The sequence below is a fragment of the Schistocerca piceifrons genome, chromosome 11, assembly GCF_021461385.2.
Source record: "Schistocerca piceifrons isolate TAMUIC-IGC-003096 chromosome 11, iqSchPice1.1, whole genome shotgun sequence".
NCBI lineage: Eukaryota > Metazoa > Arthropoda > Insecta > Orthoptera > Acrididae > Schistocerca > Schistocerca piceifrons.
Window position 1 is genome coordinate 64,810,460 of NC_060148.1, and position 20,011 is coordinate 64,830,470.

General features: G+C 43.3%; 1 protein-coding gene and 1 non-coding gene across 2 annotated transcripts in view; one reads left to right on the top strand and one right to left on the bottom strand.

Annotated features, from left to right (window-relative positions):
• LOC124720051 (high affinity cGMP-specific 3',5'-cyclic phosphodiesterase 9A) overlaps nucleotides 1–20,011 on the bottom strand; it is a gene marked incomplete at its 3' end in the record, with an annotated part of 606,367 nt that overhangs the window by 16,059 nt on the left and 570,297 nt on the right. The window contains exon 12 of the mRNA XM_047245312.1: nucleotides 10,208–10,420. Coding sequence (XP_047101268.1) covers nucleotides 10,208–10,420 — 213 coding nt within the window. The remainder of the gene's footprint in view (nucleotides 1–10,207; nucleotides 10,421–20,011) is intronic.
• On the top strand, nucleotides 17,050–17,124 carry Trnas-cga. Its single transcript has one exon. It is a non-coding gene; the product is annotated as a tRNA-Ser (tRNA).

Sequence of the window (20,011 nt, forward strand, 5' to 3'; positions counted from 1 at the left end):
TAGTTAGGTTTAAGTATTTCTATGTCTTTGGGACTGAGGACCTCAAATGTTAAGTCCCATAGTGCTTAGAGCCATCTGAACCATTTGATGCCAAACCTCACGGTGAAAGGGAGGTCTTCAGCCAGCCAACACCAGTCGTTAACCAGTCTTTGTGACCAGCTGGAAGATGTTTTCGCACTTCCATTCAACCTAGTCTGGATTTCCATCGAAAAAGTCTTGCATTGTCTATAAGGAACTTCAAAGGTTCTGCTTTTCAAAGGAAACTTTTTCTTGATTTGAGCCTAGGCTGGGCATGGTCACAGAGTAGGTGATCTTCAACTTTCTCAGCCTTTAGTCATTCATGATTGGCGGCAATTTCTCAACGAATACTTGGATGCATGATACTGGCAAGACAGTAAGTCTTCTGAACAGCGGTAGGTTTTAAGTGTCCTGTGGGCAGCGTACAAGCTACATACACAGTAGGGTCCAAAATTTTCGCATGAAATGAATTATATCAAACATGGAAGACATAGTGTGCTGCAGAACAGCACAGTGACAAAGCAGCAGTTCTAAGAGCTTGGGGCTTAGTTCCTCAGTTTATGCCCCTTGACTTTCTCAAGATGTTGTTTGAAGTATTGGCGTTCTGTCTGACGCGGGAATATATCACAATATATGAAGATATGGGTAAAATGAAGATTCTTTAATCGGTTGGATGTGCAGTGATTTATTTATTTACAGGTTTGTGTAAACTTCTCCAGATTCTTATGTTAGACCTGTAATAATGCATTTCACACTTCTACAAAGTATCAGAATTGCTGAGAAATTCTGCCTCATTCAAGACACCATTTGGTTACTTTTATTATAGCACAACATGTTCCAGCACATTCTGTGCTATATTCAGTGTGATTTTTATTATTCTTTATGAAGTTTATTATGTAACTTTAACATCTTACGGACGCTATGTGAATTTTGACCTAACACTAGTTACATGTCCAAGGAGTGATTATTAGGCATTGAAAATCACATTATTTTACATACACCTGAAGACACTTGTCACAGACTGGAGGTATTATTTAGGACTGCGCTAACTGGAAATTGTTCAAAGTATGATTATATTAATAAATACAGGTTGTCCGAGCAGGAATGGTCAATACTCAGGGATATGACAGGAATTATCATTCGAAGCACAATAGTCTAGTAAAAATGGGCTGTAAAATGCAAACCTTGTTGTTGTTGTTGTTGTGGTCTTCAGTCCTGAGACTGGTTTGATGCAGCTCTCCATGCTACTCTATCCTGTGCAAGCTTCATCATCTCCCAGTACCTACTGCAACCTACATCCTTCTGAATATGCTTAGCGTATTCATCTCTTGGTCTCCCTCTACGGTTTTTACCCTCCACGCTGCCCTCCAATGCTAAATTGGTGATCCCTTGATGCCTCAGGACATGTCCTACCAACCGGTCCCTTCTTCTTGTCAAGTTGTGCCACAAACTCCTCTTCTCCCCAATCCTATTCAATACCTCCTTATTAGTTATGTGATCTACCCATCTAATCTTCAGCATTCTTCTGTAGCACCACATTTCAAAAGCTTCTATCCTCTTCTTGTCTAAACTGTTTATCGTCCATATTCCATACATGGCTACACTCCATACAGATACTTTCAGAAACGACTTCCTGACACTTAAATCTATACTAGATGTTAACAAATTTCTCTTCCTTCAAAACGCTTTCCTTGCCATTGCCAGTCTACATTTTATATCCTCTCTACTTCGACCATCATCAGTTATTTTGCTCCCCAAATAGCAAAATTCCTTTACTGCTTTAAGTGTCTCATTTCTTAAGCTAATTCCCTTAGCATCAGCCGATTTAATTCGGCTACATTCCATTATCTTCGTTTTGCTTTTGTTGATGTTCATCTTATACCCTCCTTTCCAGACACTGTCCATTCCGTTCAACTGCTCTTCCAAGTCCTTTGCTGTCTCTGACAGAATTACAATGTCATCGGCAAACCTTAAAGTTTTAATTTCTTCTCCATGGATTTTAATACCTACTCCGAATTTTTCTTTTGTTTCCTTTACTGCTTGCTCAATATACAGATTGAATAACATCAGGGAGAGGCTACAGCCCTGTCTCACTCCCTTCCCATCCGCAGCCTCCCTTTCATGCCCCTCGACTCTTATAACTGCCGTCTGGTTTCTGTACAAATTGTAAATAGCCTTTCGCTCCCTGTATTTTACCCCTGCCACCTTCAGAATTTGAAAGAGAGTATTCCAGTCAACATGGTCAGAAGCTTTCTCTAAGTCTACAAATGCTAGAAATGTAGGTTTGCCTTTCCTTAATCTAGCTTCTAAGATAAGTCGTAGGGTCAGTATTTCCTCACGTGTTCCCATATTTCTACAGAATCCTAACTGATCTTCCCTGAGGTCAGCTTCGACCAGTTTTTCGACTCGTCTGTAAAGAATTCGCGTTAGTATTTTGCGGCCCTGACTTATTAAACTGACAGTTCAGTAATTTTCACATCTGTCTATGCCTGCTTTCTTTGGAATTGGAATTATTATATTCTTCTTGAAGCCTGTGGGTATTTCGCCTGTCTCATACATCTGGCTCTCCAGCTGGTAGAGTTTTGTCATGACTGGCTCTCCCAAGGCCATCAGTAGTTCTAATGGAATGTTATCTACTCCCGGGGCCTTGTTTCGACTCAGGTCTTTCGGTGCTCTGGCAAACTCTTCACGCAGTATCATATCTCCCATTTCATCTTCATCTACATCATCTTCCCTTTCTATAACATTGGCCTCAAGTATATTGCCCTTGTATAGTCCCTCTATATACTCCTTCCACCTTTCTGCTTTCCCTTCTTCGCTTGCCTTACATACCTTAAGAGTTATGAATGCTTCTCCATCTTGATACAGTGAGACAAATTTCTTATACTACCAGCTATTTGCTTTACATACGTTTAGAGGAGGTAGTATGGACTGTAACAAGATAAAAAGTCCACTGAATGTGGTGTCAAGAGGAGATATGAGCACCTCATCCTCTTTGCTGCTGTGAAACATACTTTCTACTGGACAAGTGCTCACAGCTGTTAGGCATGCGTTGTAGAGCCCATGTTTACTAGACATTTTGGTTGCAAATCGCCATTCCTGTCACAGCCCTGAATACTGGCCATTCCTGCTGGGACACCCTGTACGGTTGATGGAGATCTTGGATAGCTATGCAGACTTTTGATGCAATTATGTAGGTGTTAATTGATTCTTACTGATTTTTGGTAAAACTTCAATGTATTTATAGATAAAAAGCACAAAATTGTTGATGTTCTATAGTATTAAATTATTTACTTTACCAGGTTTTGGTTTACAACACTGTCATCAGACTGTAAGCCAAAAAGCGGTTTGCTAAATAAATTAGTTATTATTACTGTTATTAATTTGTCCATAGTACACGATTCAACGTCTCCTCCAAAACAAATATGACTGTAAAATAACATTTTCTACGAATAATAACTTGCAAAATAATCTTATTGACAATTTGAAACTAATGCACTCTACCTTGCAAAACTCATGTGTGTACAGAATTAGCTGCGACACATGCCAGGTCTATTATATATTATGAAGAGGGTGAACAATTGCAGTTAGACATAAACAACATTACTTAGCAAAAGTGTACAGATACGTAACTCATCCTTTGCTGATCACCTATTATTTAAAGGCCACAAGCATAAAGAAGTTCAATGGCATCAGCATTCTACATACAGAGAAGAAAGACTGCAGACTTGATATCCGTGAAGAATTAGAAACTGTCAAAGATCTTTTAATGGCGGTTTCATTCTGAATGAATAGTTGCAGTTATGTCATAAAAATATCTTCAATGGTATAAAGCCCCTGCTTAAAAATGACAAAATTAAATCTTCTTTTTCCTCAGAATAGACTCTAAAATATCATCTTCTTCTCTCTCTTTTCGTTTATTACATTATAATTGTTTTCATACAAAATGTATAGAATCATTGCTGTTGCATTATTCTGTGTACGTATCTATTTGCATAATACTGACTATTGACTTATGAGATGAACAGTTATATGCTGTTTAAAATATTTTTGTTAATGTAAGCAGCTGATTATTTTTGATTGCCAGTAGATGGAGGAACTTGTTTCACGTACATAATTTCCTTCTGTGAGGCTCATAGTCTAATGCCAACTCCAATGCTTGTTTGCTGTTACAGCCCTTATGGTGTACAGTGTGCTACGCCATGTAGCTGTAATTTTAGTGACAATTACCAATTTTATGATAGTTGTAATGTCTGTAGTTTTGATATGTTTTATATATTATCTTCTCATGAAGTATTTTATGAGACGAAAGCATTTTTCTGGTAAATCTGTTCACCTGTTAGTACATGCGAGTAGAGTGTTTAATAAATCTACTTAGTAAAATAGACGTCCATTCTTGCTTTTCCTTTGTGTCAATTGTTTGTTATGTTTTTAGGTAATAGTTTGGATTTTCTGATAATGTCACTCATAATCAGTGTCAAGACCATGTTAATGTAAAATCTTATTGCAACCGGTCAGCTGTGTTTCAAAATTCACGTTACTACTACTTCTACTATTAAGTTGTTAGAGATGTAGTCCATCTATGCAACTAAATAAAAAGATATTTGTTTCTATGCCTAATGCATTTGGCTTCCTTTTATTTATGAATAATGCTTAGTGGTCCGTGATAAATATTTATTGTACACTATTGGACATTAAAATTGCTGCACCACGAAGATGATGTACTAGAGAAGCGAAATTTAACCGACAGGAAGAAGATGCTGTGATATGCAAATGATTAGCTTTTCAGAGCATTCACACAAGGTTGGCGCCGGTGGAGACACCTACAACGTGCTGACATGAGGAAACTTTCCAACCGATTTCTCATACACAAACAGCAGCTGACCTGCGTCGCCTGGTGAAACGTTGTTGTGATGCCTCGTGTAAGGAGGAGAAATGCGTACCATCACGTTTCCGACTCTTATAAAGGTCGGATTGTAGCCTATCGTGATTCCAGTTTATCGTATCGCGACATTGTTGCTCGCGTTGGTCGAGATCCAATGACTGTTAGCAGAATATGGAATCGGTGGGTTCAGGAGGGTAATACGGAACGCCGTGCTGGATCCCAATGGCCTCGTATCACTAGCAGTCGAGATGACAGGCAGCTTATCCGCATGGCTGTAACGGATCGTGCAGCCACATCTCGATCCCCGAGTCAACAGATGGGGACGTTTGCAAGACAACAACCATCTGCACGAACAGTTCGATGACGTTTGCAGTAGCATGGACTATCAGCTCGGAGACCGTGGCTGCGGTTACCCTTGACGCTGCATCAGAGACAAGAGCACCTGCGATGGTGTACTCAATGACGAACCTGGGTGCACGAATGGCAAAAGGACATTTTTTCGGATGAACTCAGGTTCTGTTTACAGAATCATGGTGGTCACATCCGTGTTTGGCGACATCATGGTCAACGCACATTGGAAGCGTGTATTCCTCATTGCCTTACTGGCTTGTCACCTGGCATGATGGTATGGGGTGCCATTGGTTACACGTCTCGGTCACCTCTTGTTCGCACTGACGGCACTTTGAACAGTGGACGCTATATTTCAGATGCGTTACGAGCCCTGCGAAACCCTACATTTCAGCAGGATAATACACGACCGCATGTTGGTGGTCCCGTATGGGCCTTTCTGGATACAGAAAATGTTCAACTGCTGCCCTGGCCAGCACATTCTCCAGATCTCTCACCAACTGAAAACATCTGGTCAATGGTGGCCGAGCAACTGGCTCGTCACAATACGCCAGTCACTACTCTCGATGAACTGTGGTATCGTGTTGAAGCTGCATGGGCAGCTGTACCTGTACACGCCATCCGAGCTCTGTCTGACTCAATGCCCAGGCGTATCAAGGCCGTTATTACGGCCAGAGATGGTTGTTCTGAGTACTGATTTCTCAGGATCTATGCACCCTGATTCCGTGAAAATGTAATCACATGTCAGTTCTAGTATAATATATTTGTCCAATGAATACCCGTTTATCATCTGCATTTGTTCTTGTTGTAACAATTTTAATGGCCAGTAGTGTAAGATTCCAATAATCGTGTTGCATAATGTTTAAAGATATATATTTCCGGTTTTTGTCATATAAGAAAGAACTGTTTGGAGTCCATGTTTCATAAGACTAAACTACTGTTTGGTTCCACTTACCATGTTTTGGGATCTTGTTATTGAATGCATGTTGCACTGGAACTGTACTCCATTGGACAGTGTGCACCATGATGCCACATTTTTAGCCTCTTTGAGCATATTGCACCTTAACACTTCATTGCCACTGTGTGTTTCGTTAGAAAGGTGTGGCAATCATCTGTATTTACTGTTTATTTAGGTTTTACAGGTCAGTAACATCAAAGACTTAGGGTACAGTAATTTAACCCTTTCGTGGGCAAAATTATTGAGCAATTTTTTTTAGTGAATGTAGAGCTGATAGTAGTTAGGAGATAGGTATATTTATCAAACAGAATGTCAAATTTGTTACAACTGTGAAGGTGAGGTCACACAATAAGGTGGGAAGTATTCTTCCCACTGCCCTTCCTTGGAGTTAAACGACAATACATGTCATATTTATTTTATAAATTTACTTCTTTTGTTAAAACGATTGTTCACAGTTACTTGCCATGAAATTTTCTGAAACATGGGTCTATGCAAAGTGGTATTTGACAATATGTACAAACAAGAGTGCTCTTTTCCGCAGCTTTGGTACTACCATGACGGCACATCCAGTAGGTTTCTCCTAAAATAGGTTGACGCTCCACTACAGCCACATAACGAACATCTTCAGGTACTTTACCCCTTTTTGCCAGAAAGACAGGTTTTTGTCCACGCCTTTTTCGGGATGAGAAGCCAGCGATCAGTTGTCTGGCTAGATGCAGCTGATCATGCTGCCCACTTTCTCTTTTACTTATTTTCCGCATGATAAAACTGTTCACTGCAGCAACGTCCACCAGGAAATAAAATATTCTGTGCCACCATTTTACAGAACGTATGACAATAGCATACCTTTCTCGTAACTGACCAAACTTATCGACACCACCCATTATTTTGTTGTATTCTGCCACAACTTCAGGACAAGAAATCTCTGTACTAGTACCATCCTTGTTTTTCCTTTTCACTGTGTCTGTTTCTCAAGGGTCATGAATTGAGAACAGGAAAGTGACTGGACGGTTATCCATCCATTTTACTGCAGAAATGGCTCCTTTTGTTTCAAACTGGAATTCTGCTCGTTGCAATGTTACGTTTTCCTTCATAAATTTGGGTAAATCAAAAGTATTTACCTTATACTATAGCTTTGAGGAAAAAATCACAAAATGTCACGCAAACAGCACTGAAAGGTTCCTCTACAGAGCAACACTCAGCTATACAATGTAGAGATGGGCAAAACTGTTCTTTTCAGAGATCGGATCAGAACTATTCACTCCCTGCAATGAACTAGCTCTTTTTCATGACTCACCACTCATTCACAATAGAAAATAAATGGAAGGCACATTGCCCTTTAAACTTGGTTTATTCCAGTACGATATCTGTATTTTGATCTTATTTGATCCTATTTTGAAGTAACACAGATAATGAGTAAGAATTTTGTATTGTTTATTGAAATTTCCACGATATGACAAAGTTTTTGATTATTGATTTATTTTGCACTATCGTGGTTTTTTGGGTGATCGGAAAATGTTGTAACTTGAGATTTACATTAACAATATATTTGGCTATAATGTATTAAAATTTCATTAACCTCGTACAAATACATCGCAAGTCATATATTTTTAAAGTGAACGTTTCCTTCCGAAGACGCCTAAAATCTCAAAATCCGTACCAGAATAAGAAAAAAAAATGAATTTGACTGTAAGACTAAAGTGCTGCATATAGCCTTATGCAGAATAAAACAAGGTAAATATTGGTGTATCACATTTTGCGATACGTTTATCGGTTCACTCCCTATTAAAGCGTAAATTCGAGTGTCCATAATAAAAATCCTATAGTAAGAGGAGTCGTCAGGAACCTAATCTGATCAGTTTAAACAAATAAAAATAAAATAAAAACAAATGATGTATACATAACATAATAATGTAATATACATAGCGGTATTACTACGAAGAACAATATCCAGTAGAGACGAACTCCGATGCAGAGGCGCTGAGTCAAGCAGGTCGAGCCGCGAGCTGTATTACTGCATGAGCTAAGACCCCAGAGACCAGAGTGACACCTGAGTTGCTTTGCTCAACGCTCTGGCTAGAGTCGAGAACGGTGGGGTGAGCGTTGAGCGGGCGAGTTCCGAGGGTAGGGGGAGCGGTGAATGGCCGCCAGTCACCCGCTCCGAGACAAATCGTCCATTTTCTTGCGAGCACGTTGTTGCGAGTAGTTCTTATGTTCTCCGCTAGGAGGCTCTCGGTCCTGTTGCTCGCATCAACCGCCCAGAGGGCAGGACGTGCGACTGAAACGATCGCCGACGGTGTGCGATGCTAAGTTAAGCTGCTCCAGACACTGCACGCGGCAGAGGAAGCACAGAGACGGCACGGCATATGTGAAACACAAAATCCAATGGGGCACTGCACAATGCAGGCAGCCAAGGCAGAAGCAGGGCAGAGGCCGGCGCTGGCTGTGTTGTGTGGCGTGCTGTGTGCTCTGACCAGCAGAGGCGCCGCTGATCTGCTCCGACTCTCTCTCTCTCTCTCTCTCTCTCTGCTGTGGGAAACGTTTGGAGCTACCGTTCTTTTTTTCTGAATCACTGATTGTTCACTCCTTTGAAAGATTCAACTCTATAAAACAGTTCAGGAGCGGATCCCCCATCTCTACTTCGCTGGCGGTGACAGTAAATCTCCTTATTAGGGCAGAACTACCGCGAAAACGAAAAGCCAGACGTTGTTGGGTTCGACCCTGCCTGAAAAGAAGGAAGGAAGGCAGAGGAATATATTCAATTTAAGGTCATTTTTTTCGAGTTTGGAACAGAATTTTGCAGTCCTTGTTCTGTCGCACTGAGCAAAACTGTACGGACTTTCCCACCTTTTGCTGCCCATTTCTCTTTCCTGGCATGCTGAAATAAAGCAAGAGATGCAATCAAGTAAGCATGATTTTTCGTAAGCTAAGGCAATACGATACAAATCGAATGTCACCATGTAACGTTATATGCATATTAATCACAATTAAAGGTTACCGATGTATCTTATTATGAGAAAGCAGGTCGTGTGGGTCATACATCCACCTTTCCTTGTTTTATGCCTGAATTAAGATGCTTCACGCTTCTTTGATCCATTCCATTTCTCGAATACGACACAATCAACAGAAAAAAATGCTTTCACAAACAGCTATGTTGTTGTTGTTGTGGTCTTCAGTCTCGCAACTGGTTTGATGCAGCTCCCCATGCTACACTATCCTGTACAAGCTTCTTCACCTCCCAGTACCTACCGCAACCTACATCCTTCTGAATCTGCTTGGTGTATTCATCTCTTGGTCTCCCTGTACGATTTTTACCCTATACGCTGCCCTCCAATACTAAATTCGTGATCCCTTGATGCCCCAGAACATGTTCTACCAACCGATCCCTTTTTCTAGTCAAATTGTGCCACAAACTTATCTTCTCCCCAATCCTATTCAGCACCTCCTCATTAGTTATGTGAGCGGATCCCCCATCTCTAGTACAATGCCTCTGCGCGAAGGTACAGCATAAACGGCGGGAACTTCCGACTGGAAGTAGTTCAAATGGTTCAAATGGCTCTGAGCACTATGGGACTTAACTGCTGAGGTCATCAATCCCCTAGAACTCAGAACTACTTAAACTTAACTAACCTAAGGACAACAGACACATCCATGCCCAAGGCAGGATTCGAACCTGCGACCGTAGCGGTCGCGCGGCTCCAGACTGTAGCGCCTAGAACCGCTCGGCCACTCTAGCCGGCGATTGGAAGTAGTATCCTATACTGTTCACTAGGTGGTAGCACCGCACAGAGGTGGGAACTGTGAATCCCACGGAACTAGAGGCGAGTTCATTGTAGTGGGAAGCATGTTTTCCACGGCTCGCGAAAGGGTTAAACACTGCTCAAAGCACCACAACACTGGACTTCTGTTGCAGAGGAAGGCTTGAGAGGAAAATGGATGACGGATCGACAAACTTGCAAGTCACCCACCGAGTGGCTGCGTCACACTGACTGGCTGACCTCTGTGATAGCCTCCTCCTCTTCGTCCTCGTCGTCCTCCACCTCCTCCTCCCCGTCGGAGCGCGCGACGTCGTTCTCGACTGCGGGCTCCTCCTCCGCGACGTCCGGCATGGCGTCAGCTGCGGCCTGGCTGTCCGGCCCTGCTGGCGCTGAGCCGTCCACAGCCGCCTCTGCTGCTGGTGGGGCCTCCTCGTCTGTCGACCGCGACCGCGACTTGGACTGCAACACCAGGCGGGCGAGTTACCATCTCTCTGTGACGTGCGGCTCGGTAATGAGCTGACTCTGTAAACTGGAGCACGACATTCTACAGGGTATCCAAGAAGTCTTTCCCTGATTACATAAATTGGTAACTTAGGCTAGAAGTTAGATACAAATATGAAACTGGTGTCTAATTGTTTACAAAGCATCAAAGTTTTTCTCTCATATCAGTAAACTTCCACACGAGCACCCTCGGTAGCCCGTAGCACATCTAGGCGATATTCAGTTTCCGTCCACACATTAGCCAACATCACTGGAGGGATCTATTCAACGACTGCGGTTATCCGTTGCCGCAGGGTTTCAAGATCTGGTACACGTGTTCGGTAGACCTCGTCCTTGACATAACCGCATAAAAAGAAGTCTAATGGTCAGGAGAGCGTGGAGGCCAAACCGTTGGCCCATCACGACCAATCCATCGCCCAGGAAAGGTCATATCGAGATAGGCACAGACGTCCAAACCCCAATGAGGCGGTGCACCGTCATGCTGAAACGAGACATCGGGGTGATACTGAAGCAGCTGAGCAACAGCATATAATTGCAACATGTCCAGATACACTGCAGATGCGATGGTAGCCTCAGCGAAGAAGAATGGCCCGATATTTCGATCGTGCAATGGACGATAAATAGTTTGGACATGAACAGAATAGAAGCTTTCGAAATGTGGTGCTACAGAAGAATGCTGAAGATTAGATGGGTAGATCACATAATTAATGAGGAAGTACTGAATAGGATTGGGGAGAAGAGAAGTTTGTGGCACAACTTGACTAGAAGAAGGGATCGGTTGGTAGGACACGTTCTGAGGCATCAAGGGATCACCAATTTAGTATTGGAGGGCAGCGTGGAGGGTAAAAATCGTAGAGGGAGACCAAGAAATGAATACACTAAGCAGATTCAGAAGGATGTAGGTTGCGGTAGGTACTGGGAGGTAAAGAAGCTTGCACGGGATAGAGTAGCATGGAGAGCTGCATCAAACCAGTCTCAGGACTGAAGACCACAACAACAACATAGCGCGCACCAAACATTCGCCTTTGGACTGCCTCTGGTGCACTCCGTGACCTCGCCAGGGGGTTGTCAACCCCAAATGCGCACATTATGGCGATTCACTACTCCACTGACAAAAAAGGTCTCTTCGTCAAATAGGCAATCCGTCTGAGATAACCATCATCCTCCTCAATACCTGATAGCATTTCGACTGCGAAGTCATATCGACGTGGTACTGTCGTTGGGCAACGAGGCCTGAACGATTTGAACTTTGTATGCACGAAACAATAAACGTTGGTGTAAAATGTCATGGAGAGAGCTTTTTGGCATCTGTAATTCAGTGTGTCACCCTGCGCACCGATTTCTTCGGACTTCGCAAAAAAGACTGCCTTAAAGCTTCCGCCCTGTCTGCTGTGGTTCTTGGTCGACCAGACCTCGGAAGGTCAGCAACCGACACTGTGTTCTTGAACCTCTCATACCAGGCTTTAATGCTCTTGACATCAGGTGGACTCCTTCCAAATGTTGTCTGGAAGTGTCTCTGCACTGTGGTTGGTGATCGTGTCTCATGGTACCACAGGACACACTGCGCCTTCTCCTGATTGGTTAACATGGCTTACTGGGCACTGCACCTCATCCACTACTTACGTACTGCGAACCGAAAACAAAAAAAAAAACTTTGATAGTTGTAAACAAATCCACATAAGTTTCATATTTGTATCTTACTTCTAGCCTGAGTTATCAATTTATGTAATCAGGGAAAGACTTTTCGGACACCCTGTATATTCTCGGAAAACAGGTAACAGATGGGTTACGTATACATGGTGGTCCACTGATAGTGACAGGGCCAAATGTTTCACGAAATAAGCGCCAAACGAAAAAACTACAAAGAACGAAACTCGTCTAGCTTGAAGGGGGAAACCAGATGGCGCAATGGTTGGCCCGCTGGATGGCGCTGCCATAGGTCAAACGGATATCAACTGCGTTTTTTTTTAAATTAGGAACCCCATTTTTTATTACATATTCGTGTAGTACGTAAAGAAATATGAATGTTTTGGTTGGACCACTTTTTTCGCTTTGTGATAGAGGGCGCTGTAATAATCACAAACGTATAGGTATGTGGTATCACGTAACATTCCGCCAGTGCGGACAGTATTTACTTCGTGATACATTGCCCTTGTTAAAATGGGCCGTTTGCCAATTGCGGTAGGTCGATATTGTGTTGATGTATGGCTATTGTGATCAAAATGCCCAACGGGCGTGTGCTATGTATGCTGCTCGGTATCCTGGACGACATCATCCAAGTGTCCGGACCGTTCGCCGGATGTCTGTAAGTTATTTAAGTAAACAGGAAGTGTTCAGCCACATGTGAAACGTCAGCCACGACCTGCAACAATTGAATATGCCCAAGTAGGTGTTTTAGCTGCTGTCGCTGCTAATCCGCACATCAGTAGCAGACAAACTGCGCGAGAATCGGGAATCTCAAAAACGTCGGTGTTGAGAATGCTACATCAACTTCGATTGCAGCCGTACCATATTTCTATGGACCAGGAATTGCATGGCGACGAATTTGAACGTCGTGTACAGTTCTGTCACTGGGCACAAGACAAATTACGAGACGATGACAGAGTTTTTGCACGCGTTCTATTTAGCGACGAAGCGTCATTCACCAACAGCGGTAACGTAAACCAGCGTAATGTGCACTATTGGGCGACGGAAAATCCACGATGGCTGCGACAAGTGAAACATCAGCGATCTTGGCGCGTTAATGTATGGTGCGGCATCATGGGAGGAAGGATAACTGGCCCCCATTTAATCCATGGCAATATAAATGGTGCAATGTATGCTGATTTCCTACGTAATGTTCTACCTATGTTACTACAAGATGTTTCAGTGCATGACAGAATGGCGATGTCATTCCAACATGATGGATGTCCGGCATATAGCTCGCGTGCGGTTGAAGCGGTATTGAATAGAATATTCCATGACAGGTGGATTGGTCGTCGAAGCACCATACCATGACCCGCACGTTCACCGCATCTGACGTCCCCGGATTTCTTTCTGTGGGGAAAGTTTAAGGATATTTGCTATCGTGATCCACCGACAACGCCTGACAACATGCGTGAGCGCATTGCCAATGCATGTGCGAACATTACGGAAGTCGAAATACTCGGTGTTGAGAGGAATGTCGTTACACGTATTGCCAAATGCATTGAGGTTGACGAACATTATTTTGATCATTTATTGCATTAATGTAGTATTTACAGGTAATCAGGCTGTATTAGCATGCGTTCTCGGAAATGATAAGTTCACAAACGTTGTTGTTGTTGTGGTCTTCAGTCCTGAGACTGGTTCGATGCAGCTCTCCATGCTACTCTATCCTGTGCAAGCTTTTTCATCTCCCAATACCTACTGCAGCCTACATCCTACTGAATCTGCTTAGTGTATTCATCTCTTGGTCTCCCTCTACGAATTTTGCCCTCCAAGCTGCCCTCCAATGGTAAATTTGTGATCCCTCGATGCGTCAGAACATGTCCTACCAACCGATCCCTTCTTCTAGTCAAGCTGTGCCACAAACTCCTCTTCTCCCCAATTCTATTCAATACCTCCTCATTAGTTATGTGATCTATCCATCTAATCTTCAGCATTCTTCTGTAGCACATTTCGAAAGCTTCTATTCTCTTCTTGTCCAAACTATTTATCGTCCACGTTTCACTTCCATACGTGGCTACACTCCATACAAATACTTTCAGAAACGGCTTCCTGACACTTAAATCTATACTCGACGTTAACAAATTCCTCTTCTTCAGAAAAGCTTTCCTTGCCATTGCCAGTCTACATTTTGTATCCTCTCTACTTAGACAATCATCAGTTATTTTGCTCCCCAAAATAGCAAAACTCCTTTACTACTTTAAGTGTCTCATTTCCTAATCTAATTCCCTCAGCATCACCCGACTTAATTCGACTACATTCCATTATCCTCGTTTTGGTTTGCTGATGTTCATCTTATATCCTCCTTTCAAGACACTGTCCATTCCGTTCAGCTCCTCTTCCAGGTCCTTTGCTGTCTCTGACAGAATTACAATGTCATCGGCAAACCTAAAAGTTTTTAATTCTTCTCCATCGATTTTAATACGTACTCCGAATTTTTCTTTTGTTTCCTTTACTGCTTGCTCAATATACAGATTGAATAACATCGGGGAGAGGCTACAACCCAGTCTCACTCCCATCCCAACCACTGCTTCCCTTTCATGTCCTTCGACTCTTATGACTGCCATCTGCTTTCTGTACAAATTGTAAATAGCCTTTCGCTCCCTGTATTTTACCCCTGCCACCTTCAGAAAGCTTTTGACAATGTTGTCTGGAATACTCTCTTTCAAATTCTGAAGGTTATATATACATATATTTATTGACTATTAGTAAACGCGACGAACTCCAGGGACTGATTCCTGCTGGAAATGGGGGAAAACATGTATATACACTATGTGATCAAAAGTATCTGGACACCCGCCAGAACATACGTTTTTCATATTAGGTGCATTGTGCTGCCACCGAGTGCCAGGTACTCCATATCAGCGACCTCATTGGGTGCCAGATGTGTCATCTGTCTGTATGCGAGATTTCCACACTCCTAAGCATCCCTAGGTCCACTGTTTCCGATGTGATAGTGAAGCGGAAACGTGAAGGGACACGTACAGCACAAAAGCGTACAGGCCGACCTCGTCTGTTGAGTGACAAGAGACCACCGACAGTTGAAGAGGGTCATAATGTGTAATAGGCACACATCTATCCAGACCATCACACAGGAATTCCAAACTGCATCAGGATCCACTGCAAGTGCTATGACAGTTAGGCGGGAGGTGAGGAAACACGGATTTCACGGTCGAGCGGCTGCTCATAAGCGACACATCACGCCGGTAAATGCCAAACAACGCGTCGCTTGGTGTAAGGACCGTAAACATTGGACGATTGAACAGTGGAAAAACGTTGTGGGGTGACGAATCATGTTTCACAATGTGGCGATCCGATGGCAGGGTGCAGGTATGGCGAATGCCCGCTGAACGTCATCTACCAGCGTGTGTAGAACCAGCAGTAAAATTCGGAGGCGGTCGTGTTATGGTGTGGTCGTGTTTTTTATGGAGGGGGCTTGCATTTTGCGTGGCACTATTACAGCACAGGCCTACATTGATGTTTTAAGCACCTTCCTGCTTCCCACTGTTGAAGAGGAATCCGGAGATAGCGACTGCATCTTTCAACATTATCGAGCACCTGTTCATAATGCACGGCCTGTGGCGGAGTGGTTACACGACAATAACATCCCTGTAATGGACTGGCCTGCACAGAGTCCTGACCTGGATCCCATAGAACATCTTTGGGATGTTTTGGAGCGGTCTCCTCAGTGCAGCACTCCGTGAAGAATGGGCTGTCATTCCCCAAGAAACCTTCCAGCACCTGGTTGAACGTGTGCCTGCGAGAGTGGAAGCTGTCATCAGGGCTAAGGGTGGGCCAATACCATACTGAAATCCAGCATTACCGATGGAGGGCGCCACGAACTTTCAAGTCATTTCCGGCGCCACGAACTTGCAAGTCATTTCCAGCCAGGTTCAAAAATGGTTCAAATGGCTCTGAGCACTATGGGACTTAACATCTATGGTCATCAGTCCCCTAGAACTTAGAACTACTTAAACCTAACTAACCTAAGGCTGACACAACACCCAGCCATCACGAGGCAGAGAAAATCCCTGACCCCGCCGGGAATCGAACCCGGGAACCCGGGCGTGGGAAGCGAGAACGCTACCGCACGACCACGAGATGTGGGCCTTTCCAGCCAGGTGTCCGCATACTTTTGATCACATAGTGTATGTATAAGGAAAACAACAGCGGTCCTGCCACACTTCCGTGGGGCACTCCTGTCGATATCCCTGTGTCTGGCGAACTCTCACCACAGAGGACAATATACTGGGTTCTGTTATTTATAAAGTCTTCCACCCAGTCACATATTTGTGAACCTATTGCATATGCCTGTACGTTCGTTAAGAGCCTGCAATGGGTGGCGTGTCAGATGCTTTCTGGAAATCTAGAAATATGAATGCCTGTTGCCCTTCATCCATATTTCACAGTATATCACGAAAGAAAACGGCAAGCTGAGTTTCGCACGAGCGATGCTTTCTGAAAGCATGCTGATTCGTGGACGCAAGCTTCTCATTCTTAAAAAAATTTATTATGTTCGAACTGAGAATATGTCCGAGCATTCTGCACCAAACCGAAGTTAGCGATATTGGTCTGTAACTTTGCGGATCCGTTCTTTTACCCTTCTTACATACTGGAGTCACCTGCGCTTTTCTCCTAAACAGTCGTGGAACTATTTGGAACTGAAAACTTCCTGGCAGATTAAAACTGTGTGCCCGACCGAGACTCGAACTCGGGACCTTTGCCTTTCGCGGGCAAGTGCTCTAGCAACTGAGCTACCGAAGCACGACTCACGCCCGGTACCCACAGCTTTACTTCTGCCAGTACCTCTCTTCGCAGGAGAGCTTCTGTAAAGTTTCGAAGGTAGGAGACGAGGTACTGGCAGAAGTAAAGCTGTGAGTAGCGCGCCTGAGTCGTGCTTCGGTAGCTCAGTTGGTAGAGCATTTGCCCGCGAAAGGCAAAGGTCCCGAGTTCGAGTCTCGGTCGGGCACACAGTTTTAATCTGCCAGGAAGTTTAATATCAGCGCACACTCCGCTGCAGAGTGAAAATCTCATTCTATTTGAAACTGAATAGTTCTTCAAACCAAATCCTGCCTGATTTTTATTGGAAGAAGCCGCGACGGGAAAATTGCTAGTTTATTGTGAACCATATTTTAGGGAAGAATGAAGGATAAATAATTATATACAGAACACAATAGGCCAAATGGTAAACAGTTAGCAAATTCCTATGACCTAGGTAATCTAGTACATTAAAATGGTAAAACTGAGTATATTCGAATATACTTTGTAATAAATATTTACTTATCATCATTCCTTTGCCTTTTTTAAAAGAACGACAATATTAGTGAATTAGTGAACTCTCTTCATAGAAATATGCCTCTTGATGCATGCACTGACTAAATTAATTATTATACCAATACCTGAGTGTAAGTGATTGTCACGCGACCTTCGATTGTTAGGCGTCAGCTTGCTGCTTTCAAACTTCCAACAGCAAAACCAAGCAGATTCGTATCTACTGCGCTCCTTCAACACTCACAGTCGTGCGAACACGACACCTTAAAACTTGGAATAATGTCGTTTAGTGAATAATAGAAATGGATTTGGTTTACTGGGACGTCAGTAAATACTGCAAACCATTAACTATTACTGCACAAGAGCTTTTAGTATGCGTAATTAGTGAAACTTGCATATACTTTCTCAATTGTATCATTACTTGTCAACTAAGACGCAAAATATTGAAATCGCATAAAAAAAATAAACTTGGTGGGTAGGGGGGGGGGGGAGGGGCGCAGGTCCCCTTGCCCCTCCCGGCAGTGATGCTTTGGCTGAACATTAAAGCCGCGAGGGATTAGCCGAGCGGTCTAGGGCGCTGCAGTCATGGACTGTGCGGCTGGTCCCGGCAGAGGTTCGAGTCCTCCCTCCGGCATGGGTTTTGTGTGTGTGTGTGTGTGTGTGTGTGTGTGTGTGTGTGTGTGTGTGTGTGTGTCTGTTGTGCGATGGCTAGGGCTCTACCTCCGGAGGAGGTTGGTCCCTCAAGTGTGCGTGGTAGGGTCACTTATTGGGGACACTATTTATTTGAAAAAATGGGGCACCTTGTATTCATTTGAGAGCCGTTGGGCGCGGTTTTTTGGTCCTTGAGGCCCACAGTCTTGGTATTTTTATATATTATTGTTGTTGCTTCGTTGTTGTTTGTTGTGATCTTTCCAGTTTTTGAGTTGCTTCTTGGTTCTTAATTGTACTGTAATATGGATAGCAGAACACGAATTTTGTGCCAATGGGCTGGTTCTTCTGTTGCCAATTCTTGTAGTTGCTGTCTAGTAATTCTGAGCCGTTCTATTTTTTCGAAGAGTCTTCTTGCAGAGGTGTTGATTTGGTTGTCCACTGTCGGCATGTTTAGTTCTTCGTGTATTTGATTAGTACTGGTCCACCATGGGGCGTTAAGGACGAGCTTGAAGCATCTGTTTTGTAAGGTTTGAAGTGGTTTTCTGTTGGTTTTACTGGTTATGCCCCACGACAAGCAGCCGTAGAGCATCATTCGTTGGACTATTGCTTTATAGATGTTTCGTTTTGTTCTTTGGTACATTTCTTTGCTGGCCAGAAGAGGGTATATTGAGTGGATGGTTCTTGATATGCATTGTCGTTTTTGTTCTATGTGTTACTTGAATAGTATTTTATTGTCTATTGTTATGCCAAGGTACTATACTGATGTGGTCCATGGAAGTTTCTCTGGGTTTATTTTTATCTTGTTGAGTTTTGCCCATTTTTCTGTGTACTTGTTTTTGTAGTCTATTTATCGTTGTTGATAGTCGTCTGTGCGTTACCAGAAGTGCTGTATCGTCTGTGAAGTGCGCAATTTTCGAGGTTTCTGTTGTCGGAATGTCGTTTACATACGCGGTAAAAAGGGTTGGCGAAAGTACCGAACCTTGTGGTATTCCTTCTTGTAGTACTTTGTGTGCTGATCGTTTGCCATCTATCTGTACGAAGCGTCTCCGGTCATGTAAAAAACTGTCAATAACTCTGATATAGCAGTCAGGTATGTCTGTCTGGTCTCGTAGTTTCGTGACAAGGTTGTCCTTGCATACTTTATCGTACGCTTTCTCCACGTCTAGAAAAAACTGCAGCTGTATATTTGGAGAGATTCATGTTATGAGTAATACAGGGTGATTCAAAAAGAATACCACAACTTTAAAAATGTGTATTTAATGAAAGAAACATGATATAACCTTCTGTTGTACATCATTACAAAGAGTATTTAAAAAGGTTTTTTTTTCACTCAAAAACAAGTTCAGAGATGTTCAATATGGCCCCCTCCAGACACACGAGCAATATCAACCCGATACTCCAACTCGTTCCACACTCTCTGTAGCATATCAGGCGTAACAGTTTGCATAGCTGCTGTTATTTCTCGTTTCAAATCATCAATGGTGGCTGGGAGAGGTGGCCGAAACACCATATCCTTAACATAGCCCCATAAGAAAAAATCGCAGGGGGTAAGATCAGGGCTTCTTGGAGGCCAGTGATGAAGTGCTCTGTCACGGGCTGCCTGGCGGCCGATCCATCGCCTCGGGTAGTTGACGTTCAGGTAGTTACGGACAGATAAGTGCCAATGTGGTGGCGCTTCATCCTGCTGAAATATGAATTGTTGTGCTTCTTGTTCGACCTGAGGGAACAGCCAATTCTCTAACATCTCCAGATACTGTAGTCCAGTTACAGTAGCACCTTCGAAGAAAAAGGGACCAAAAACTTTATTGGCTGAAATGGCACAGAAAACGTTCACCTTAGGCGAGTCACGTTCATACTGAGTTGTTTCCCGCGGATTCTCAGTGCCCCACGCTGAACAACTGTCGTCGATTCACTTCTGCTGTACTCAATAACAAA